Source organism: Tursiops truncatus, chromosome 5, assembly GCF_011762595.2.
Source record: "Tursiops truncatus isolate mTurTru1 chromosome 5, mTurTru1.mat.Y, whole genome shotgun sequence".
NCBI lineage: Eukaryota > Metazoa > Chordata > Mammalia > Artiodactyla > Delphinidae > Tursiops > Tursiops truncatus.
In genome coordinates, this window is record NC_047038.1 from 20,203,895 (window position 1) to 20,231,003 (window position 27,109).

The 27,109-nt window shown below is 38.8% G+C and overlaps 1 protein-coding gene across 1 annotated transcript in view; it reads left to right on the forward strand.

Annotated features, from left to right (window-relative positions):
* Positions 1-27,109, forward strand: part of TNIP3 (TNFAIP3 interacting protein 3) — a 96,002-nt gene that overhangs the window by 13,169 nt on the left and 55,724 nt on the right. Inside the window, exon 3 of the mRNA XM_033856723.2 lies at positions 23,130-23,250. Coding sequence (XP_033712614.2) covers positions 23,130-23,250 — 121 coding nt within the window. The remainder of the gene's footprint in view (positions 1-23,129; positions 23,251-27,109) is intronic.

Below are 27,109 nucleotides of genomic sequence, written 5' to 3' on the forward strand. Positions count from 1 at the left end.
GGGACAATTCTGCATGGGTCTTTCATGTTCATGCATGTCTTACAAGCAGAGACACTGAGTGCCTTTGTTCTGGGTTACCTTCCCAAGACATTTATTTTTAAAAAATTCTTAGAAGACAAAAGTAATGTCTTCTCTGGACTGAAGGGCACAATTGCTTACAGTTTTGGAATATAGTGTCCCCCTTCATAGCAGGGGCAGTCATATTTACTGTCCAGTATAAAATATTCATTTTACTAAGATCAGGGCTCCTCCTCTGTAATGCAATAAACTTGGTCACAAGTGCTACCTGGCTACCTTTGCACCTCGCTACAAGAACTAGGCTTGAGGAACTAGCCCAGCTTATCAAAAACACCAATACCTGGCTACTGCTATTTCTGTGAGCAATAAAGTCCTTTGTCTCTGATATATAAGTCTCATCTCTTCTGTCAGTATCCATGAAACACTGATGGGCTAAATTGTTAGCCTGCAAGGAGAAAGTCTCAGCCTCTTCACAGTTCTTGATGGCGGCCTTTTGATCTTTGAGTCCCCAGAAGCCAGTTCTCAGACATGTTCTGAGTGTTTTCTCATTCAGAAGGGGACTTTCACCTCCTTTTTTTTTTTTTTTCAAAATTCTGATATATTCCTTTTGAAAATATATTATGAATATTTTCAAACATATACAAAAGCAGAGAGAATATTATGGTGAAGCCCTTAATCATCACAGCAATTTTTATAATATTCAATACATGGGCAGTCTTATTTCATCTATATCCACACCTATCCCCCAACTTTGAATTATTTTGAAAAAAATCGAAGATGTCATTTCATCTGTGGATATTTCAGTATTTCTGAAAGATAAGTATATCTTTTAAAAAACATGCCCACAATATCGTTATTACAACTAACATATTTAACAATTCCTTAAAATCACAAAATATCCAGTGTTAAGATTTTTCCCAATTGACTTGTTTCTATTTACAGTTTATTGAACTAGGATCAAACATTTGATAATTCTAGCTAATTATCTTTTGTTCTACAGCTTCCTCTTCTTTTTTTTCTTGCAGTTTTGTTGTTGCTGTTTTGTTTTGTTTTGCTGTTGTTGTCTCTTGAAGCTGGGTAACTTATAGAGTTTGCCAACAGCAATCACATTGATCATATAATAGATGTTCCTCTGTCCACTGTATTTACTATAAATTGCTCCTTAGATCTAAAGGCTTGGTCAGAATCAGATTTTATTTATTCATTTGCCAAGACTACTTTATAGGTGACGTTGTATACTTCTACCTGAAAATGCTTAATGTTTGCTCATCTCTTTTTTGGATTACTATCAGCCTCTGATAATTGCTTAGATCCATTCATTTATTATGATTATAAAATAGCAATAGAGCATTCTACCATTTCTTCTTTATTATGTAGAATAATTCTATAAAAAATTTCCCCAAAACTATATGACTATTCTGAGATATAGATTATATAGGAGAGGCAATATAAATAACTTGATTCTGTCATGTACCTGTTTTTGAAATAATGGGGACATTTTTTTCTCATCACCACTAGACCACAATGGGTTTGCTCCTCTTTTCAACTCATTGTTCACCAGACCCTGCTCTGGCATGGTTCCCAAATCTAGCTTTGTTGGTTTGAGATTGAAATTTGTAGTACTCTCTGTCTCTTATTGCTATGGACTGAATTGTGTTCTCCCCAAATTCATATGTTGAATCCCTAAACCAATATGACAGTATTTGGAGATAGGGCCTTTAGGGGATAATTAAGGTTAAATGAGGTCATAAGGGTGGGGTCCTGGTGCAATAGGATTAGTGTCCTTATGGGAAGAGACATCAGAGAGCTGCCTTGAGCTCTCTCTCTCCACACACACATACACACACGCAAAAAAAGAAGAGATCATGAGAGCACACAGTAAGATGGCACAATCTGCAAGCCAAGAGAAGAGGCCTCAGAATAAAACCTACTTTGCTGGCATCTTGATCTTGAACTTCCCAGCCTCCAGAACTGTGAGAAATAAATTTCTGTTGTTGAAGCCACCCAGTCTGCAGTATATTTTTATGGAAGGTTGAGCAGGCTAAGACACTTATTTATGCTACAGATCCCTATTGTGGATTTTATTTGCCCTTCTTGTTGATCTGTAAGCATTTTGGAGGATGTGTGGAGGAATTTGGATTAGGCAACTGCTAAAATGTAACAGGAATCTAGAAGTCCAGGCAATATATTGAGAAATAATCCCCTAAAGAAACACATGCACTTTTATTATCAAAGGTATGATTACCAAACCTGGTTCAATTTAAGACTATTAGAAATGTTCCAGAGTACAAGGATTTATTTCATCTCTATATAGTGGTAATCTTTCTTTTCTTTATCGTATGGTATAATTTATTAGAGGATGATGAGACCCCTTCTCATCAATGGCTCAGAGAAACTCCTACCTATCCTTTTGAGCAAAGCTGATAGAAGTTCTTATTTACTGACAAGTAAAGAGCATCCACTATATCAGTGACACCATTTAAAAACAGTCTTGTGGTGGAAAGTGTGGCTTCTTGAGTCAGACTGCCTGAGTTCAAATCGCACTTTTTAGGTAAATTACTTAATCTCTCTAAAAATCGTCGTTTTCTCATCTTCCTGATGGGAATAATAATAGTTGTAAGGATTAAATAAGATAATACATATAGAGCTTCTGACACATAGTAAGCATTCAGTCATCCTACAGATGCATTTAAAACAACCAACTTACTTTATGGTTAGAAAATGTTTCACCTTAAAAATATTTCAGTTGTCAATAATTCTCTCTATACTTAGAAGCAGTCATGTAAAATTAGGTAGAAGTCTATATAATGCCCCCAAATGTGTCACTGACTTGTTTCTTACAATCAGAAATATAAGAAGCATTGAGGACAGTTCTTGGCCCATAGTAAACTTCAATAAATATTTGTTGGTGAGTGAATTAAAATCACATAGTGAAATTATATATATAATATTTATCTCACCCCATCTGGGATCAAAGGATAGAGGACGTTGATTCTTCTGCAATTATTTTATAGAGCTTCAGAGACACACATGAATACATGTGAGACTTTCCATAACTTTACTGATCTGAATTTACAAGGCAATATTCTTTCTGTGTATAATGCTGCTTGGATTTATATAAGCATCACTTATGCCCATTGTAACATCTTTTTTTCTGACACCAAATGAGTGACTTTTTCCACAACCAATTCTCCAACACCAACTGTGTGTCCAACAATTCAATTCAATTCTGACACTAGCTACTTGGAGTTAGACCCCACAGGTTAAGGGCTCAGTCCCACAAGACTGGCCTCACTTTGAATTCCAGGCACAGGGGCCACCTATACTTTTGACTGACAGGTTATAAATTTGGGGGATCCTATAACCCTCTCCTCAGGTTCTATAATTCACTAGAATATTAATACCTTAACTCAGTGTTACAGCAGTTAAACAGAACATTTAAAAATCACCAGACTTGTGAAATAGTCTAGAGAGATTTAAAGAAGTAGAGCATCTATATAGAATTAGTTGCTTAATTCATCAACATTTAATAAATCATGTACAGAAGTCCCCAACTTATGATGGTTTGGCTTATGATTTATTTAATTTATGGTGGTGTGAAAGCGATATGCACTCAGTAGAAACTATATATCAAATTTTGAGTTTTGATCTTTTCCCTGGCTGGCAATATGCATACCATACTCTCTCATGATGCTGGGCGGTGGCAGTAGACAGAGTTCCCAGTCAACCAGGTGATTGCGAAGATAAACAACCAATGCACCTACTACCATTCTGTCCCCATACAACCATTCTGTCTTTCACTTTCAGTAAAGTATTCAATAAAATAGACTTTGTGTTAGACGTTAGATGATTTCGCCCAACTGTAGGGTAGTATGAGGCTAAGCCTTGATATATTGGGTAGGTTGGGTGTATTAAATGCATTTTCGACTTATGATGGGTTTATTGAGATGTAGCCCCATCTCATAAATCAAGGAAGATCTGCACTAGTGTATCCTGGTTTCTACAAAACTAGAATAGATTTAATATTAATGAAATCTTTGATTTTCCTGAGACTTGTTAATTAGTTTCTCTCTATGATTTAGAAGTTCCTGCTCTTAAAGCTGTCAAAGCTTAATGTCTTCTTTATGTTCTCAGTTATACATCATTGATCACTGTTGTTTTACTGATCTTGAGGTTAATTTTCTCTATGCCTCTGAACAATTCTCTGAACTTTCACGGTCCCTTTATCTTTTCTCTTCAATTGTGGGTATTTAACAACACCAACAAACAAACGGCAAAAAACATAAAACAAAACAAAAAAAACCCAGACCACATGTAAAGTAGTCTCACTAATGTGACTCTCCATGACTGTTCTTTTCCAATGAGAAGATTTTCCTCTACCTGACCACCTGTTTCTGCTCTTAGCTCCTTGCCCTTTGGAGTCGATACTTAAATTTGTTTCTATTTTGAAGCAAAATGTCAAGAGGCAACCCCGATAAATATAAAATTAGATAGCTCTGTACCCTCAGGGGCTTAGTACAAGATCCAGGTTATATATAAGTCTAACATTTCAACACCTTTAAGTAAACTTTTATTTTAAAAGTCAGAACACTAAGTAATGTGTCTATGATAAAATGCGTCTGACAATAATGAATACTTTGTAGACCTCTCATTTCTCAAACTACCCAAATTTGCTCCTCCCTCAGTCTTCTGTCTCATTAAAGGGCAACTAGCATCTCTGCCCAGATTATTGAGTAGCCTTCTAAGTAGTCTCCATGCGTTTTCCCTTGCCTCCCTGCAGGCTACTCTAAACCCAGCAACCAGAGTGATCTTTCCAAAATATGTCACATCATATTACTCTTTTGCTCAAAACCCTCATCTCCTCAGAGTAAAATTCAAGATTTTGTTAATACCTACAAGCCCTCCATGAGCTGGCTCCCTTTTATCTCTAGTATTATTGACTACAACCTCCCCTCCATCTCTGTCTACTCCAGGCATACCTTCCTCCTTGGGTTCATTGGACACATCAGGCAAGCTCTAGCCTTCGAGTTTTGACACAGCAGGGAGTGGAATGCTGTTTCCCCAGTAAGCCATAGGCTCACTCCTACACCTACTGCAAGACTTGCTCAAATGTCACCTTCTCAGTGGGCCTTGCCTTTGATTACCTTACATAAAGTTGGAATCCCTACTTCCCCTACTTCTGATGCTCCATAGTTCTGATCCCACTTCCCTTGCTTTGTATTGTTTTCTGTAACACCTCTACCTGTTAAAATGATGACTAGACAAAGAAGTACTGCAAATGGGAAAGGGAAAAGGCATCCGCAAAGAAAAGTCAGTCAAGAGCCAAGACTAACAGTTACAGAAGAGAACAAGCAAATAAAAACAAATATATTGAAATAGGATCAACATCATTGGTAATTAGGAAAATACAAATTAAAACAACAGTGGAATACTCATTGTTGGCAAAGATATTAATACACATAGAGCTGACGTCAGTTGTAGGAAAATAGAAATTCTTATATATAGCTGATAGAAATGAAAATTGCTATAACCAATTTAGAAAGTAATCTAGAAGCACTGTTAAATTTTAAACGTTTATACCCTTTGGCTAACAATCTAAATCTATTCTATGTAAATAAAGCACCAGTATGTAAGAATATATCTAGACAAATATTTCTTTTATGACGTTAACTAAAATGACATCAAAAAGAAAAAACTGTTAGAAACAACTTGATATTCCATCATAGGGAAATAGTTAAATAAATTTGGCCCATTTATAATTTTCAATATTATTCGGCCATTAAAAATAATTGGTTAGATCTATATGTATGAACCTGGAGGAATGTTCAGAAAAATGCAGAATAAACAAATAATTAGCAGGGTAATGTATAATATGACTATATTTTACTTTTTTAGAAAAGGAAGAAAAATTATCATATATATCATATAAATATACACATATTTGTGTGAGTATAAAGAAGAATATGGGATTGGTGCAAATACTAATTATCACAGTAAGGTGGAACTGAGGGAAGAATAAGTTTATTATTTTTTAATCTTCTCTAGTGTTGGCTTGTTAAAGTGGGTGTACTTTTATAGTGTACAATACAGAAAAAAATAAAACAGGCTTTTATTTGAAAATACATAGCCTAATGCTTTGATAAATGCAGAATAAGTGTATGTATCATATCAGAGGACCTAGGTTTTTATCTCAGTTCTCACAAAAAGGTGACATTTAAAATTAATGATATGATTCCAACATTGAATTGATCTAGGGTAATTCCTTTAATTCACACATGAAGAAAATGAGATTACCATGCACAAGGCAGGTTCTCAGTATAAGGCCACTGAATAAATGAATGGATGCATTAATTACTAGACAAAGAACGAGCTAAGTACTTGCTCAAATCACAGCTAGTTAGTGGCAGAGGTACATCTGGAATACAGATCTTCCAATTCCAGGTGCAGGGCTCTTTCCCTTGACATAGGCTTGGGAAAGCAACATGGAGAAAGATATGTGTATGGCCCAAAGCAGTGATAAACTGGCTCTAAATTTGCCTAAGGCAAAAATCATGATGCACAGAGTAAAGGACCATAATTACCTTTTCCTCTTAGAAAGCTTATTACTTTTTGTTTGGGGTTTTTTGTTTTTGTGTTTTGCTTTTTGAAACATACAAAATAATGTTTAGAAATGAATTTTAAACACATGAGACACAAAACAATGTCTAACAACCAGATGTTCTATGCTGGGGCCTGCTGCTCTGTCAGAAGCAGGCCAGTGACTACACACCATCTTGCATGGAACAGCCTCGTGCTTTCGGTGCTGAGTCCTACTCTGGTCCTTCCAAGCACTAACTAAAGTATCAATATGGCTACCCAGTTGTCCCCTTTTGTGGAACATTTGATTAGCATGTTTTCTGGACTTTCCTCACACCCCAAACTTCCTCTCTTGCCCCCTACTCACTCAGGCACGTCAGAAGCATTCACTGACGAAGCCTAGAGTCCATTCATAAATTAACTCTAGTTATTGCAGCCACCAAATTTCCCCCTTGACCTTCAACTCCTACTCTTTTCCCCAACAGACAGTTCTGCTTTTACTAACATTCAGAGCCTCTTACCAAAAAGTGACCTTTACTTTCACTCTCACCTAGCAGATCCAAAGAGCCAGTTTCGCTTTTTAATACTTCCCTCCGGATTTAGTTCCACCTAAGGTACATTATTTTCCAGTACAGTTCTGTTTTTCCTCTTAATAGAGCCTGAGCAGAGGACTTGAAATGGCCAGCTGGGCTGAGGGTTCCAGAAATATGCTGGATGAAAAGGAACAAAAAGCTCTCTGCGGGAATAAAAACAAAAACAAACAAACGAACAAAAATCTTTTGAGGAAAATATAATCAACATGCCTGTTAGCTGGCAGTCATTCCCTGATCGTTAAATCAGCCACAGTTCTGTTTGAACTAGATTGTTCTGTCATAGGAAAAGGATGTTTTCTAATCAGCAGTGGTTACCTAAAGCACCAGAGGAGCTGGGAGCCTGCTAGTTAGGACGTGTGTTCAGGGGTCCCTTTCTGCATCCAGAGACTGCTGGTGACCCGACAGCTGCCAACTGCCAAAATTTTGTGTAAAGATGAAAAACGTTGTTCAGAGGTGTGGAAAACCCCCCTGAGCCTAGCAAATTCTAACTAGGTACAGTTTTGAGAAATTGGGTCTAAATAAAGACAGTTGAGGCCCCTACTATGAGGTTTTTGAGAAATCTTGGACTCAAAAGTGTCCTCTTCTTAATTTAAGATTATGCAGAGGGAATTTGTCATTTTTATAGTGTCCTATTCATCACAATCTTTCTGCAGTTATCCCAGTAAACCCACTGTTTAGCACTCTCAGGTGTGGTTGGTGTCACCTATTGGGGTGAGAACAAAAGCAAGAGGAATTTCCTGTAGCGTGTCTGTGTCCATTTGGGGGCATTAAAGAACCAGTCGCAGGTGGTTGCCATGTCTCAACATACAAACAGAAGAAATGTCAAATGCCACCCCAATGTTGCCAGGTATGGGCTTTGCCTCTGACGATGGTTTTTGACAGCGGACACAGTTTCCAGGGCGCTGCTAGCCCAGAGAGTGCCTTTGTGTAATTGAGAAACAGGTGCTCTTCTTTCTGGGTGTATGCAGCCCCACGCAAGAGCTCCTGGCTTGGCCAGAGAAGCATGGGTGAGATCTCAGCCTTCCGCGGCACCAGCCAGGTGCTCTGACACAACCACCCACAGAACTGTCCTCAGTGAGCTACCCTGACAAGTTACCTGCCCTGTCACCTCAGAAGGATTAAGTAAGCTTCCTCAGCTTCCTTTCTTATCTGAGGTTATCAGGGATGCTTCAACTCCAGACATTGTGTCTTGGGGTTGACATGACCTGTTTCCTCTTCTCTGGGACGTTATTCCCCAGCCATTGTAGCTAGGTGCACACAAGTAGTTCCAGTTCTGTGGGGGGGAAATTTGGAAGATAAAAATCAGTTCAGTTATTAGTTTAGTTTCACATCTCTCAGCTAGTCATGGGTTGAAATCTTCAATCAATGATTCCCAGTTGCCACTTCCTTTTCTAATCCATTGACCCTGACTCATGGCCAAGACACCTAAAGTCCTTGTTTTCCCTGCCCAGGCAGGGGTATTTCCAAGCTACATGAATAGCAAGACTCCTTTCTTATAGGCCCCATGCCCGACTTCTTTTACTTTTAAGTGAAAACTGCTGTCAAAGTAACAATGAGCTTCATCGATATATCTTTAAGCTCAGTAGCCTACCGATATTACAGATACTTTACTGAACTTTTCCTGGCTCTCACATTCCTAACTTACAGCGTCCCTAAGGTGGTACCAGCCCCCATCTCCTCGAACACTTCTCGGCTTTCCTTTTCTCCTGATTTTCCTCTAGATTTTCTTGTTCTGTTTTGGGGTTTTTTTTTTTTTTTTTTTTTTTTGGTTTGAACTCTCTCTTCTCTTGTCCTTGCACAGTGCTTTCAACTGAGCCAGCCATGTTGCATCTGGGTTCTCCCAAGTTTTTTATTTGTTTTGTTGCTAGTTTCACTAAACCTCCTCCTAAGTTTTTTCCAACTTTCTATCTCTAGCCATCATAGAAGATCTATACCCTTTCCAAAACACCTCTTTAAAAACATTGCATGTTAAAGATAATCTTTTTCTTAGTAAGCTCCATAATTATTATTATTTTTTTTTAAATTTAAATACCTCAGAGCTGTATGAGTATTTTATGAGGAAAAACTCTAGGGTCACAGCATCAACGGCAGTCACTTTTGAGAGGAAGGGCTCTTCTCATAACGTATCCCATGATTTTGTTAACACTCTCTTTGAACCTACTCATGTCTTCCAAGCAGATATACTGAACTCTTGATAAGCTTCAGGCAGTGAATCTTCTTGGTCAGCATAGCTGGCCCTCACTGGATCTTCTGAGCCATGTTCATTAATGAACTTGACAGCAAATTCACTACAGTTTGTTTGGAGGCAGGAAAATGTTATAGCGGCCGTTTGTAAGAAATCCTGTAAGCTCCACAAGCGGAGGCATTTTTTTTTTTCTTTTCTGCTCATTGAGATAATGTGCCAACCACTAGGAAGAGTGTCTGCTGTATAATAGATGTTCAATAGTTATTTGCTGAAGGGATAGATGATAAAATCCAGTCATTTTTTATTTTACTTTTTTACCTCTGTAGCACTGTGAGGATGATTCATAAGAAAAAAATCTTCAATGCCTTCAGTGCCATGTAAACCTCTTTGTAACTAAAAATTTAGGCCGCAGATATCAAACTCATATGTTTCGGGTTATATTTTCTCTGAATGTGATTCTCTACAATGAAGGTCATGTACTACTTTTCAGCCCATTCCTTTAAGTTTTTGTATCTTTCCTGTAGTCCATTCCTTTTGCTTTAACATTTTGGTTTGCAAAGTCTATTAAAATGTCATTCATTGCTACTGTTTACCTTTCCTTTCCTGTAGTTTACAAAAAAAAAAAAAAAATGAAATCTTTCCTAGCCCAGATCCCTAAGAGAAACCAGATCGCTATGCTCACCCAGAAATTTGTCTATTATCTTACTCCCTTCAGTTCTTTTCTAGAATCTATTTTTAAAACATGACAAAACGTTTTTATATGCATTCAATTTTTAAAATTGCCTTTGCCTATAATCTTAGTGGAGAGATTTTATGTGTGTATTTAATCAAGCAAGCAAGATTTGTCCTTACAGAAACTTTTCTTTCCACTGCTTAAATTACTTTCATGTTAGTAAATCTGTACCATAAATTCTACTTCTCACTGATAAGGTCTTTGAATTTCTTACATGGCTATTCATAATTAAAATAGTATTAGCAAGCCTTATTTCTGTGTTGGCTAATAAATATTGAGGAAAAATCCTAAATTTGTCCTCAAATTCCTTCAGAATTCTTGGGTGGATCCCACTATTTTGGTTTTTTGTTTGTTTGTTTTAATATTTATTTACTTACTTATTTGGCTGCGGGGTCTTAGTTGTGGCATGCGGGAGCTTAAATTGCCATGTGTGGAATCTTCCTTGCGGCGGGTGGGCTCTTTTAGTTGCCGTATGTGGGATCTAGTTCCCCAAACAGAGATCGAACCCGGGCCCCCTGCATTGGGAGCACGGAGTCTAAACCACTGGACCACCAGGGAAGTCCCGCACAATTTTGGTTATGTTTAGCTTTATAGCTAGGCTTAGAATAGATCTTATGTGTACTTAAGCTTGGCCCTAGATGTTAAGGGACACTCAAAATCTTTAACAGTTAAGTCAAAAATCAAGCTTCTTAACTCTGAACAGCCATCTACCTGATGAGCACAACTTTTACATTGTACTGATAACTTTCTAACTGGTTTAAGTTCATTAAGGCTAATACTTTGAGCCAAGTGTGTTCATATTTGTTCTTGAATGTTTTAAATTGAATTTCTATGCTACTCATGGATCTCTTTACTGAAGGAAAGGCGTTTAATACTCTGATGATGTATTAATCAGAAAATACAATACTTTATATACCCCTAGTCCCAATTTACAAAAATATATATGTGCATAGAAAGGAAAAAGGTAAATTTACCACGATTTTATTCTATATTAAAGTTGTATTACTATTATATTAATTATAAAAGTCTTTATTACTGAAAATGCTACTAGATATACATACTTATATTTGATATGAATGTATACTTTTAAGTAATTATTAATTCTTTTCATCTTCACAACTAAATACTTTTCCCTGGCTATTTATAATTCCATTTTTAATGACTAAGTCTGACCAATTCTTTAGTTTTCCAAACTTCACTGGAATTCTGAATTTAATTGTGTTATGATCTCCATTGCACAGTCAAGCACACGCAATTACTTCCTGAACAAGTTCCTAATTTTTAGCTCTTAAAAACCGAACATCGTATGTGGCCCTTTCTTTCCTTACTGTCTTTTTTTTTTAAAAAAGTACTTATATAGAAAAATGAACTGTTTATTAAAAAGATCTGTTTCTACCAGTATTAGAACTGGTGATCTCTTCTAATTCTTTACCTTTGGCAATCTACACAAAAGCTGTGCTCGACGAAATGCAATGAGAAGAGCTCACCTTGGGCAAGTTAATCATCTCTGTGAACCTCAGTTTCCTCACCTGTAAGACAGGGGAAGCAGTTCCTACCTCAAGGAGGCCTTCTATGGAGTGAATGCGATAAAGCATACACAGTGCTTAGTGCAGTGCCTGGCTCAGTAGACGCTGCCATCGCTGTGACTAGCCTGGCCAGGGGACTGTGTGTTTGTACGTATTTCAACAAGTGTCAGGTGAGTAAAGGTGAATGTCGTTTTTTTAGTAGAATGCTACTGTTTCCCATCTATTCTGTCATTGCTCATCAGAACAATGTTGCCTCACCCACCTGCTGGTCTTGTTTTCACTACAGAATGCTACCTGGCCTTTGGAGATGATTTTTTTTTTCACTTGATCTCAAAAGTGCCAGTTAAATGTGAGATTTGCTTTTTCTGCCAAGTATTCTAACTTACCGTGTTTTAGGAACGCCTCCTCTAGTCTTGGTGTAGTTGCATTTATACAAATACCTGAATTGCTTTTATGTCAATCTTGTAAAGATGTCTGAAGAACAAAAAACAATTTATACCAAATAACTGTTTCACTTTGCTGGTTTCCCGCATAATCATGACCCTTGATAATTTCCTTCCGAATTCAATGATTTGATGTTTTGTAACAAAGAGGAACCAGTGTTGTTTTTTTCCATTTCACTCAAGAATAAATGATCCATTCTCTCTACTCAGAAATACACAAGGTCAACAATAGTTTTATTTTATAGTTTTTGAATCTAAAAATAATGCTGTGATAAAAATCCATTTTATTTATTTATTTATTATTTTATTTTTGTCTGCCTCAGGTCTTAGTTGAGGCATGCGGTATCTTTCTAGTTGTGGTGTGTGGTGCAAGGGCTTCTGTAGTTGTGGCGCACAGGCTCCAGAGCATGTGGGCTCTGTAGTTGCAGCACACGGGCTCACTAGTTGTGGTGCGCAATCTCAGTAGTTGCGGCATGCAGGCTTAGTTGTGCCGCAGCATGTGGGATCTTAGTTCCCCGACCAGGGATCAAACCCGCATCCCCTGAATTGGAAGGCGGATTCTTAACCACTGGACCACCAGGGAAGTCCCTAAAAATCCATTTTAAACCCCTGTGCTATTCCTTGATGCCAAAAGTCATATCATTGTGTTTAAAAAAAAAAGTAATTAATGAAAGAAAAACACTCCCTTTACGCACATTTCTTTCTTTTGGAATCTCACCCAAAATCATGAGGACATAAGCTCTTGAAGGTTAATGGACTTTATTACACAAAGAAGTTTTAAAGAAATATTTGTTGAATTAAATGAGAAAAAAAGTCTTCCTGAGTTTGGGTTTTTTCTTTTTCTATTGTGCATGGATTTTAGCACTAACCCACATTTCCAAAGGCAGGCTTCTATAATCTGAGGATTTCAACAATTTTTAATATGTTTATTATGAGAAGTCCACAGGGAGGTGAAATGCCAGACATTACAGAGCAAAGATGAAGACATTCAAGGTTTGGGAGTCTTGTTTATTTATTTTGTGTTTTTTCCTACCTGGGCTTTAAATATTATGGTGGAAATAGCTCATTTCATTTTTGGAATCCTTGGGCTAGAACAGACTATCAAAGTAATTTGATTCACACACATGCTCTTCTTCCACATTCTTTTAGAAAAGCAAAACACTAAATCATCTTTGCTTTGTTTCGGTTTGCACTAATTCCACAAATCTCAAAGAAGATTTATAGGCCTGCATCTTAGTTTCTGCAATATAATGAAATGCTAACTTCATTTTCATAAGATGATTTCTACATTGAGTATAAGATAAAGTGTGAAACCGATTTTATTTTTTTAGGTTTACTATTTATGTACTTTTTTATTTTAAAATAATTTCAAACTCCCAAGAATTTCTAAGTGTATCAAGATCTTTCTTTTTTTTTTTTTAACTGAGCAAATTCAGAAATAAATTAACACTGGATTATTTCATGTGCATTTCCTACAACCAAGGACATTCTCCCATGTAACCACAAGAAAGAAAAAAACTTTTCCTCTACCCTGTTAGGTTCAGTGTCGGGGGGCCTGCTACTTTAACCGACACAGGTTGATTAACAGGAGAAAAGGAATACACATTTATTAATATTTGTATTTTCATGGGATTTCACAGAAAAGAAATGAAATTCAAAGAAGAAGTTAGACTCAGGAGCTTCTATACCCTTCTTAGCAAAGGAAATAGTGTTTGGGCTTCAGGGGACAATAAATTGTATGGAAGTAACTAGGAAATATATGGGCTATTGTAGTAAGGTTTGTTTATGCAGACTCATTTTGGTTGCCGGCTTTTGATCTCCGGTGATGAGTTGTTCTTCTCATCCTGGTATAGGAAAAGGGCAAAATTTATGCCACCTTCACAAAAGGAAATTTACGCCCTGCTTTTAGGGAGATCAAGGAGGGCGGATAACTCTTACCATACTTGTTGATTCTTCAACTCAAAATGATCTTCATATCAAAGTGGCATATTTTGAGTGTGGCAAATTCTGATCCCCTTTGAATCAAAATCAGAAAACGAACATTGTTACAATACTATCATATAATCCTCAAAGCCATTCAAGTTTTTGCCAATTATTCTGTTCGTGTCTTTCCTAGACAAAGAAGGATCCAATCCAGGAACATAGATTGCATGTAGTTTTCATGATTTTTAGCCTCTTTCAATCTGGGACAGTTTCCCAGTCTTGCTTGACTTTCATGACCTAACACTTTATACATTTTTAGCAGGAATACCACAGATGTGAAGCTATGTTTTGATGCATCCTATCAGATGGTTAGTTTGGATTTTTCTCATTACAGGTGATTTTATTCTTGATCATTCCGTTAAGGTGGAGTCTGCCAATATTCTCCAATGTAAGGTTACTCTTCCGTATTTCCTTTAGTATTAACTAAGTATTTGGTGGGGGGGGAGATCCTATGAAATGATGTAAAGATGCCATTCCTCATCAAAATTTCAGGCATGAGTTTTAGCATCCATTAATATTTCCTATTTAAATTATTACTATGATGGCTGCCAAATAGTGAATTTCTGATACCATAATTTCTTCTACATTTATTAGTAGGTATTCTAACGTAAAGAAAAAAGATTTCTCCTGTCCCCATTTATGTCTATTTCTAAATTTTTTATCAGTATAAATTAACTAATCCTATTTTATTTAATGAGTTAGAATGCATTTATATCACTACTTATTTTGATGTGAAATTGTCCCATGTTTAACCAGTTCTTTAGGTATTTCCTAATTTCTAGCACAAAAAGAAATTCTAGGCTCATCAATTTCACATCCATATGAACACTGAAAAAAACAGAGAAAGAAAGAAAGAAAGTGAATATAGACCATTTCAATCTTTAACAAAGTTAACTTACCACTATAGTAGGAAAGCTATTCAGTGTAAGTCTATTACATAAATGTTAAACAACTGCAAATTAAAAAAAAAAAAATCTATTAAAAAAGAAAGAAAATTTTTATTAAAAGTTTAAAATTCGGTAAAAAAGCTACAATTATTACAAATGTACACACCACACACTTCTCTCTCTCTGCTGACCTCAAAATTCAAAATAAATATAACAGAAAATGTGAGCAACATCAGAAACTAGTTTCTACCTGAACTGAATGCAGAGTGCCCTCTAGAGGCATCATTTAATCAATGCAATATTTCCAACTGCAAATGAACCTGTTTATAATATAGCTCTGTAGAAAGTTTTCAGAAGCAGTTCTCATTCAATACGTAGGTTTACTCTACGCATACTAATAACTCATAATGATTTGATTCAGTGTATTATGTACCACCTCTAACAAAACTAATGCAAGGGATCCAACAAAATGTGGCTCTCACTTTATCAGCTAGACAAGAGAATTGAGACACGTGATCACAAGATAAGACATCAAATTGTCATAGGTCAGTTTGTGACTTCTGGTAAAGCTATTACCAAATCTGAGACCTCCCAAAAATTTTATGCAGAAGAAATGTCTCCATAATTTATTCCATTATTTCCTCACCATCCATAGACGAATCAGCTGTAGATTCAGCTTGCAAACTGCCTCACTTGGCTCTGTACTTTTATGTACTGCTGCAAACTTCAAAACTGCTGGTGAATTAAAATCGAGAACTGTAGTCACATCTTGAAATGAAACTCCAACACAGATGTGAAAAATTCACATTTAAACTGATATCGTTTAAATAAGTATTACTTAAAGATCAAGTAAATAGAAAGGTAAACTACTTCTCCTATTATAAAATTTTTATACAGCTCTCAAGTATATGGGGGTCCAAATTACTTAATACTTCAGCTATAGTTATTAAAAGTATCACTTTCTCACCTTCTTTGCAATAATTTAAAATAATTTGAATAAAATTATTTTACCAATGGCTGTTCCTTAAAAAAGTCCTTTCAAATATTTGTCCCAATGAAATTCAGCTGTAACAATATAGATTTGAGTTAAGAGAATAGTTTTAAGATAATATTGTTTTATTTGATCATATGTTTTACCTAAATACATACTCAATATTAAACAGCAATGAGATACTAGGGAAAATATTATAATTAGACTTCCAAAGTTTAGCCTTCCGACCTTCCTAGAGAATGTCACAACTTGGTATTGTGTAAAGAAGAGATACATTTTGATAAATTAAAGGAAAACTATCGTCGACACCGAAATGTGGTTATATCAGATGAGTGTACCCAGATCTAATTTATCTACTTTGCTTTTCTGATATAGATACAATTGTAAAATATATAACTTAATGTTCCTGTTGAAATGCTTATTTCCAAGTACAGTGCAGGGGAGGAAAATTCTTGAATGGGCTCTGCAAGAAAAGACAGCTTAATAGGAGAAAACCACACAAACAAGTTTTTGGGGACATGGGAGCCTAAGAGGTTAGGAAATGAAGACCCAAAGAAATGGCAAAACCTAGTATACAATGCTTTTATACTAAATTGATCAAAGAAAGACAATTAGGGAAAAGTAACTGAAACATGATGAGGCTAACGGAAGATACGAATTATTTTAACAAGGTCTGTTTGTACAGATTTCTCTTCATCTTAATTTCCCATCCTTGATGATAAGAATGCTTCTTTCTTCCTAGTATAGGGGGACATCTTTCACAAGGGAGTTTTATCTCCTGTTTTCAGGAAGAAAAGGGGGAGATCAGAATGCTTTTTTTTGTATCTGCTGTTTTTCAAGTATCTTTTGTTCAAAATAATCCTTATGCTTAAGTGGCATATTTTGGGCTGGCATTCTCTGCCATCATTCAACATTCACAATAAAATATATAATTTTGCTCTGCATGTATAGCTAGCTTCATTTTGTTTTCAGTAAATCAGCATGAGCATATTTACTCTGCAGAGCAATGTGCAAAAGCTTTATCCACGTGATACAAACGCTAAAATGCCAAGGTTTTCTTGACCTTCAGGTCAAGCTTAACGTAACAGGCTTAACTTATTCACAATGCTGGTTGGGAATTATGTTTCCTAACACCTGAATCTTTAAGAGTATTCACTTTTTATAGTCTCTGCTTCTTCAAAAGAATGGAATTTTAAGTAAATAAAGAACAACCTTCATGATAGTCTGCCATATTCAAAAGAAATAGTAACAAAAACACCAAGGAATCTATCCCCTATTGACCCATAAACTCTCAAGCTATGTCCCTCCTGTATCCCTGTTAGAGGGTGTATTTTGTGTGTTTTCAACCCCATAATAAATAGTAGGGAGAGTAGCAATATTTGCGTGACTTCTTCGTCTTTCTGCTGTTCCTCCAACAGGGTCCCTGCTCCCTGGAGTAGAGAAACTCACATCCTAACAAACCTTGGTGTTCCAGGCTCAGTCTATCCAGAAGATCTAAGATCTAAAAACGGTGTCATTTTTCTCTCAATAAAAACTCAGAAAACTTGTTAGGAGAGGAGAGAATCATGCTTACTACTTGCCCTCGGACAAGATTTTATCCTGACTTATATTTCTTCTCAAGCATCAACCTGACTACAGGTTTGATTCCAGGGAATTTGGAAGGACTCCACAACTCCAAAATCCCTCCAGAACGCTGCTTGCTGATGCCTAAAGCTCTATGGCTTGTAGCAGAAAGTTGTGTGCCCTGTTACAATCTCCATAGCTGTTAGACTTTGTCAGCTCCTTCTCCCAGAGGCTGACTACTGAGATGAGGAGGGAAGAAATCATATAGATCCCATGGAGAGAACACGTCTAGAGAGAACAGATGAGCAGCCTACACGTGACTTTTTAATACAAGCGTCCCGTCCTTCAGGACTACCTGGCATCCTTGTTGACCTCAGACCTAGTTGTTCTTGACTATCTGTTCTCTTGTCAAACATTTCATAATCACTCTGAGACTCTGGAGTTACAATGATAAGCAAGCCAAACCTGTGCCTGCCTCCAGGGGTTTCTAATTTAATGGAGGATACATGTGAGTAGACATGCAATCAAGTGTAATAAGCTGCCTACTGTAGGAAATACACGTTGCTATGGAAATACATAGTTGGAACATCTCATGCAATCTAGGGTCTTGTCATGCTCCCATACTTAAGGTGAGAACTGCACAATGGCTAACATTCAGCCAGACAAAAAGGCCAAGGTTTGCATGTATCACAATATCTCCTGTTGAAACAGTGTGTATTTATAGACGCTGTATCCTGCCTCATCTGTTGCTCTGCCCTTGTGAACAAGAATGTTTTACTGATGCAGAATAGTTCCAGTAAGATGGCCAAACCTTAACTCCGTAGGATAGTTATAGGAAGATGTGGTTTCTACAGAACTATGCTCACCTGTAACCTTTCGCGGGCTGAACAGCACCTGCAGCTGCACCTTATCTCCACTCCAATCTGGCTCTTCTGTCCACGCGTTCCTCCAGGGAGCAGCCACAAGAGGTTTGGCTGGGGTGTGTGGCATCAGTTCAGCGACCTGGCACATCACAAAAAGCAGAGAGGAGATAAATAGGGATCCAACCAAGAATGCAGATAGAGGGCAGTAACAGAGTCCATGTTTATAAGAAACATCCCGACCCTCCAGGCTTTTGTTTCAGACATGCAAAGACCATTTTTAGATATTTATTTAAATTATTAAGCCACATAGCCTTGGGTTGAACTCTAGAAATAGTCACTCTTGCCCAAGGCCGATGCTACTCTGAAAATTTTGTGAGCAAATCTTTTCTCTTCCATCACCTCTTTAAGCCACAACTGTTAAAGCTCTCAATTACGAAATAATTAAGACACCATGACTTGTGGATCTAAAGCACATTTACACAGAGTAACTTCTTCATTGAGTAGTTTGTTTCTCCCCCTTATAGCCAGTAGCACACTCAGACTACTAATCACAATAACAAAAAGTAAAACCCAAAAGTCACAGAAAAAAGTCACGGGAAAAGAAAAAGTTTCCGTTTTCTTAATTGTTTTGGATTCGTTATTGTAGGTCTTTTCCTTCTCTTGTGTTTCTTGCCTTGAGAAGTTCCTTTAGCAGTTGTTGTAAAGCTGGTTTGGTGGTGCTGAACTCTCTCAGCTTTTGCTTGTCTGTAAAGGTTTTAATTTCTCCATCAAATCTGAATGAGATCCTTGCTGGGTAGAGTAATCTTGGTTGCAGGTTTTTCTCCTTCATCACTTTAAATATGTCCTACCAGTCCCTTCTGGCTTGCAGAGTTTCTGCTGAAAGATCAGCCATTAACCTTATGGGGATTCCCTTGTGTGTTATTTGTTGTTTTTCCCTTGCTGCTTTTAATATGCTTTCTTTGTATTTAATTTTTGACAGTTTGATTAACATGTGTCTTGGCGTATTTCTCCTTGGATTTTTCCTGTATGGGACTCTCTGTGCTTCCTGGACTTGATTAACTATTTCCTTTCCCATATTAGGGAAGTTTTCAACTATAATCTCTTCAAATATTTTCTCAGTCCCTTTCTTTTTGTCTTCTTTTTCTGGAACTCCTATAATTCGAATGTTGGTGTTGTCCCAGAGGTCTCTGAGACTGTCCTCAGCTCTTTTCATTCTTTTTTCTTTATTATTATTTTATTTTTTTATTTCTTTATTATTATTTTATTATTATTTTTTTTTTTTTCTTTATTCTGCTCTGCAGTAGTTATTTCCACTATTTTATCTGCCAGGTCACGTATCCGTTCTTCTGCCTCAGTTATTCTGCTATTGATCCCATCTAGAGTGTTTTTCATTTCATTAATTGTGTTGTTCATCATTGTTTCATCTTTAGTTCTTCTAGGTCCTTGTTAAACGTTTCTTGCATTTTCTCTATTCTATTTCCAAGATTTTGGATCATCTTTACTATCAGTATTCTGAATTCTTTTCAGGTAGACTGCCTATTTCCTCTTCATTTGTTAGGTCTGGTGCATTTTTATCTTGCTCCTTCATCTGCTGTGTGTTTTTCTGTCTTCTCATTTTGCTTATCTTACTGTGTTTGGGGTCTCCTTTTTGCAGGCTGCAGGTTCGCAGTTCCTGTTGTTTTTGGTGTCTGTCCCCAGTGGTTAAGGTTGGTTCAGTGGGTTGTGTAGGTTTCCTGGTGGAGGGGACTAGTGCCTGTGTTCTGGTGGATGAGGCTGGATCTTGTCTTTCTGGTGGGCAGGTCCACGTCTGGTGGTGTATTTTGGGGTGTCTGTGGACTTATTATGATTTTAGGCAGCCTCTCTGCTAATGGGTGGGGTTGTGTTCCTGTCTTGATAGTTGTTTGGCATAGGATGTCCAGCACTGTAGCTTGCTGGTCGTTGAGTGAAGCTGGGTGTTGAGATGGAGATCTCTGGGAGATTTTCGCCATTTGATATTATGTGGAGCTGGGAGGTCTCTTGTGGACCAGTGTCCTGAAGTTGGTTCTCCCACCTCAGAGGCACAGCACTGACTCCTGGCTGCAATACCAAGAGCCTTTCATTCACACAGCTCAGAATAAAAGTGAGACAAAGTAGAAAGAAAGAATTAGTAGAAGTAGAAAGAAAGAAAGAAAGGAGGGAGGGAGGGAGGAAGGGAGGAAGGAAGGAGGGAAGGAAGGAAAAAAAGAAAGAAGATAAAGTAAAATAAAATATAATAAAATTATTAAAATAAAAATATAATTATTAAGAAAAAATATTAAAAAACAAAAAAACGGACGGATAGAACCCTAGGACAAATGGTGGAAGCAAAGCTATACAGACAAAATCTCACACAGAAGCATACACACTCACAAAAAGAGGAAAAAAGGAAAAAATCATAAATCTTGCCCTCGAAGTCCACCTCCTCAATTTGGGATGACTCGTTGTCTATTCATGTATTCCACAGATGCAGGGTATATCAAGTTGATTGTGGAGCTTTAATCCGCTGCTTCTGAGGCTGCTGGGAGGGATTTCCCTTTCTCTTCTTTGTTCTCACAGCTCCTGGGGCTCAGCTTTGGATTTGGCCCCGCCTCTGCATGTAGGTCGCCTGAGGGCGTCTGTTCCCGCTCAGACAGGACGGGGTTAAAGGAGCCGCTGCTTCGGGGTCTCTGGCTCACTCAGGCCGGGGGCGGGGGGGGGGGGGGGGGGGGGGCACGGAGTGTGGGGCGGGCCTGCGGCGGCAGAGGCCTGCGTGACGTTGCACCAGCCTGAGGCGCGCCGTATGTTCTCCCAGGGGAGTTGTCCCTGGATCCCGGGACCCTGGCGGTGGCGGGCTGCACATGCTCCCCGGAAGGTAGGCGTGGAGAGTGACCTGTGCTCGCACACAGGCTTCTTGGTGGCGGCAGCAGCAGCCTTAGCGTCTCGCGCCCGTCTCTGGGGTCCGCGCTGTTAGCCGCGGCTCGTGCCCGTCTCTGGAGCTCCTTTAAGCAGCTCTCTTAATCCCCTCTCCTCACGCACCAGGAAACAAAGAGGGAAGAAAAAGTGTCTTGCCTCTTCGGCAGCTCCAGACTTTTCCCCGGACTCCCTCCCGGCTAGCCGTGGCGCACTAACCCCCTGCAGGCTGTGTTCACGCAGCCAACCCCAGTCCTCTTCCTGTGCTCCGACCGAAGCCCGAGCCTCAGCTCCCAGCCCCGCCCGCCCCGGCGGGTGAGCAGACAAGCCTCTCGGTCTGGTGAGTGCCGGTCGGCCCTGATCCTCTGTGCGGGAATCTCCCCGCTTTGCCCTCCACACCCCTGTTGCTGTGCTCTCCTCCGCGGCCCCGAAGCTTTCCCCCTCCGCCACCCGCTGTCTCCACCCGCAAACAGGCTTCCTAGTGTGTGGAAACATTTCCTCCTTCACAGCTCCCTCCCACTGGTGCAGGTCCCGTCCCTATCCTTTTGTCTCTGTTTATTCTTTTTTCTTTTGCCCTACCCAGGTATGTGGGGGGTTTCTTGCCTTTTGGGCGGTCTGAGGTCTTGTTCCAGCATTCAGTAGGTGTTCTGTAGGAGTTGTTCCACGTGTAGATGTATTTCTGGTGTATCTGTGGGGAGGAAGGTGATCTCCGCGTCTTACTCTTCCGCCATCTTCCCAGAAGCCTCCAAGGGGTTGTTTTTAAGGGACGAAAAATGATGAGGAAGGGAAAAGAAAAAAAAAACTATGTAAAGAAAAATAACAAAATGAACGTATTTTTCTCTTGAATTGTGGGGTTTTTTTCCTTTTTTTTTTTTTTTTTTTTTTTTTTTTTTTTTGCGGTACGCGGGCCTCTCACTGTTGTGGCCTCTCCCGTTGCGGAGCACAGGCTCCGGACGCGCAGGTCAGCGGCCATGGCTCACGGGCCCAGCCGCTCCGCGGCATGTGGGACCTTCCCGGACCGGGGCACGAACCCGTGGCCCCCGCATCGGCAGGCGGACTCTCAACCACTGCGCCACCAGGGAAGCCCTTGAATTGTGTTTTTAATGAGAAGATTTCTCCATCATGCCAACATGATATAATGGAAAGAAAAATGGACTGGAGTCAGAAAATCTGATTTAAATTTTGATGTTACCTGTTAATAGTCATGGGAATGTAAGCAATTCATTCTTGTTCTCATATAAATGATGCAAGTTGGACTAAGTTCTTTTTAAGGTAATTTCCAGGTACTCTTTGACTCTAATATTTCCATTTGGTGGCAAATAATTCCTTAGGGATTTGTTCTCAGTTTAACTGAAGACATACAGCAAACATAGCCCAGAGACAGGCCATAGAACCCTACAGATCTGCGTCTGATCTTGGTCCTGCCAATGTTCTGCAGTGTGATATCATGTAAATTAGTAAGTTAATTAACTTCCTAAGTCTGAGTTTGCTCATCTGTATAACGCAGGTAATGCTGACTATGGTAATGCGTTGTTATACCCACTGAATAAGAATATGGATGTAAAGCATCAGGCTTACTGGGAGTGCTCAGCTCTGGTCATCGTTATCAGACTGTGAAAATCCCTAAACCTGCCTGTATCTTACTTGATTACTTGGAATAAATGTGCAAGTAAGTGAAAATTAAACTCCAATACTCTTTAAAGTTCTCTAATGGCAGCAACTAATGAATACAAAATGAAATTAGAGAACTGGAGATTTTAGAGGGGTATCGTACACGAATAACACCTCCACATCATTCACAAAATTATAATCATTTTTAATTATCTTTGTAAAATGTGACTTTCCCATGTCCCCTGGGCAGATGTGAAAGCATGGAGCTGGATAATAAAATCTGCGATCTGATTGAGAGGAATGTTTCTCCTGATCCCAGAGGGGTCACCCCGGGACCAATGCCAAGTCACAGAAGTCCATGTTCTGTGAAGGTAAGAAAACATCTTCTTTCGCGGTTTCTCAATACACCCTTCAGCAGCGTGTTCACCGAGAAGAATGCATGGGGACAGTCCCCAAATCATTTACAGTAATGCACTTCCTTGATGGCTGAGAGGACAAAGTGAACCAGTACCAACTTCTCATACACAGTCACTTCCTGTTACCAAGGAAACCCTCAGCAGAAGCTCCTTCCAGTTTAAAGCGTGATACCAGGGGAAGCAGAGCTCAAGCCGCAAGAAAGAACGCTTATTGCAGCGACAGCTCTTTTACTGGGAGGCGCTAACCTCGTTTTTGTAAACCCACTTACACTGGGTTGCGAAAGTCTGCACAACTCACGTCCATTTTTTTGATGAAAGAACAAGGTTTTCCTGATTAGAGTTGTTTGACTTTGACTTTCCTCTTGTTTTAGGATATTTGTCTATAGTGCTTTATGTAAGCAAATAAAATTCAAGGGTAAGCTCAAGCTAGGAATTTTGTGCATGACTTTCTAGAAATACATCATAAATGACAACATAAGCTCTTAAACTCTGCAGCCCTTCTGATTAGAAACCGTCTCTAATGATCATTTCAAAAGAGATCTAATGTAAGTAAATTAGAGAGCATGGCTGACATTAAAAACATTTACATAGGGCTTCCCTGGTGGCGCAGTGGTTGGGAGTCCGCCTGCCGATGCAGGGGACACGGGTTCGTGCTCCGATCCAGGAGGATCCCACATGCCGTGGAGCGGCTGGGCCCGTGGGCCATGGCCGCTGAGCCTGCGCGTCCGGAGCCTGTGCTCCGCAACGGGAGAGGCCACAACAGTGAGAGGCCCGTGTACCACAAAAAGAAAAAAAAAAAAAAAAAAAATTTACATAACTTCTGCTTTGGTTCTTAGTTCTAAAATAATTCATGCTCATTGTGGAAAAGCTATACTAAGCATAGAGAATACTATAAAAATCATGTAGAGACAGATTTGTTGTGGAGCTAATTAAGCTTGGATTCCCCTAAACAAATATTTACTTTTGTAACTAATTAGCATTCACAGATTTGTGTCTTTTTCTCTTAAAGGAGGTCCTGGAATTGTATAAGCCTTAGGCCTCGCCAAACATGTATCAGCCTCTGAAATCCCCTCCATGCCCACAGCTCCTAGAGAGCCTCTCTCAGCATTTGGGGTCTGTCTGTGTGTCTCCTTCTGTCACACACACACACGCGTGCACACCCTGTTTTGTTAAACTCACCTTTTTTCACTTAATAAAATGTTGTGGATATTCCTATAACTCTTTCATTCGTTTAATGACCAAATAGTATGGTGTGTGTTCTTCCCACTTCTCCCTGAAAAAGAAGTATTTCTTTTCAGAGTTAGAAATGACTCTCTGCTAATGATGAGGGGCAAGGAGGCTTTCCTCCCCTTTTCTTTCTTCTCTTCTCACTCCCACCCCCATACACATATCTCTAACTCCCAGTTAAGACTTCCTTCCTTCACGAAATGTGTGCTTCTTTGTAGTGGCCATCTTGTCTAATCCCGGAAAGAAATTTAATGATGAAAATTTGAATTCCCTCCAGTACCTCTGATCTGCATATTCTCTGATTATCAGCCCCCAAGACTCATTTGACTGACTTCCCTCCCCATTCCGTTCATTTTGTTTTCTGGATTCCTCCTTATGTGCTAAAGACCTCTTCTCCATCCTTATTGCTACTCTCCTGGAAGTTAGCTCGCTCTGTGCTGGGGACTTAACTGGAACTTCTACCTCTCTTCAAGATACTGTTTCCCCTATCACTTTGTTGATGAAATTGGCTCGTTTTCCGATACATATCCAGGCAAAGGAGAACAGGTACCTGGCTGATGTTTTTTATTGTCCTTGTGAAGTGTGAGGTAAAGACATCTACAGAGAATGAAAGCGAGGGTAAACGTGAAGTCCAGTGGTTAACATAAGGGAAGATATGAAATGGCCATTGAGAGACTGAGAGACAGGAGAGAGGTGCAAAACTAAAATGAGTTGCTGAGTAGCAGTGAGGACCACTTAATAAGACCAGTCACTAAAGAGTGTTTGGGCTCCTAAATCTTCACTCTCTCCATCACCTCTTGCCAGCTTAATTCTCCTCAACTTTAAACATTTATGAGACCTCATGTTATTTTATGGGTAATGTTCTTTCTTTCTCACCATTAAGTATGATTTTATTTTATTTTTTAATTTTTTTATTCAAGTACAGTTGATTTACAATGTGTTAGTTTCAGGTGTACAGCAAAGTGATATGTATATATTCTTTTCCAGATTTTTTTCCATTATAGGTTATTACAAGATATTGAATGTAGTTCCCTGTGCTATACAGTAGGTCCTTGTTATTTATCTATTTTATATATAGTACTATGTCTCTGTTAATCCCAAACTCCTAATTTATCCCTCCCTCACCCCCATTTTAGGGGTAATGTTCTAACTCACTCTAATATATCATAGCCAAGCTTATTGATCATGACGTCCAAGACTTTGCAGCCCCTTATCACACCACTAATAAGCTCTACCCTGATAAATCCACAGTCATTTTGCATCTGATTTTTCACTTGTCCTTCCATTTGCAATTGATACTATTCACTAATTCAACTTTCTTAAAATGTCTTACTCCATTTACATCTATAAAAGTATCCCTCAACACCCTCCTTTTTCCTTCTGATCTTTTCTTCTCACTCACCTTCACTGACTTCTCTTTCATCACCTGCCCGTGTTATACTAGTGTCACCCAGGGATCTGTCCATAATCATTGGCTCACTAAACTACAAAATATAGGCTGATGACTTCCGACACATACACCTACTAAAGGTCAAGTACTTTTCTATACTCATATCAACTTCACTCAGCATTTTCAAAGGTGAATTCAGTATCTTTCCTGTTAAAACTGCTCGTTTTCTTTTTTCCACTCTCCATTTCCCACTTCCCAAAATGCACCCATGTCCCACCATTCCACAGTCCTCTAACAGACCGTGCAGTTTCATGTACTATGCCTTTTCACATGCTGGTTATTCTTCATGGAAACCCTTGTCTCCTTGCCCATTGGATGAACTATCTTTTATGCCAAGGTTTGGACATTTCATGACTCTTTAGTCCCACAGAGTTCTCCAGCTCCCTTTTGCTCTGTCCTAAATAAATACCTTCTTTATACCTCATTCATAGGCTTTATCACCTTGGTTTTGTAATCATTTATGTATAGACATGTCTTCCCCACCGGTCATGGACTTCCTGTGGATGGGGTATAAAGTGTCACATGAATGTGTAAAGTATCACAACATAGGTTTTTCTAGAAGGTACCAGGGTTATGCAACATGTTTGTTTTCATGCACTGTGAGAAAACTAGATATACAAAATCAACTTATCTCTAGAATCCCTTCACAAATAATTCTCAAAGTCTACAGGGGAATATTGAATATACACTTATAAGCCCAGTTTCTCATCCTCAAGCTTTTGACTGCCAGTGATTGTCAGATGCCCACCTATCACTGCTGCTTCTAGACGTCAGCTTTACCACTCTCGGTGGCATTGTTGTGGTACCACTCACTGTGACAAGTCAGCCTAATATTTGGATATATTCTCCAGAGCCCAAATGCAGCTAAATGCTATTGCTCTCTCCATTTCAATGGAAAGACATTTCCTTTTGCAACTTTAGTTACACAGGCCCCTAATGCTACTTTACACATCCAGTGTTTGCCAGAAATATGTGTAACAGTTTGACTTTCATTCTTCTGCAGATGGGGAAACTGAGGCTCGGTGAAGCTAGATCATTTTCTCATGGTCCTATAGCTAGTAGAAATTGGTTTCTGGACCTAAAGCCAGATTTGTCTGGGTTGCCCTATATATCCTGCTCTCAACTTTCCCTCCCTCA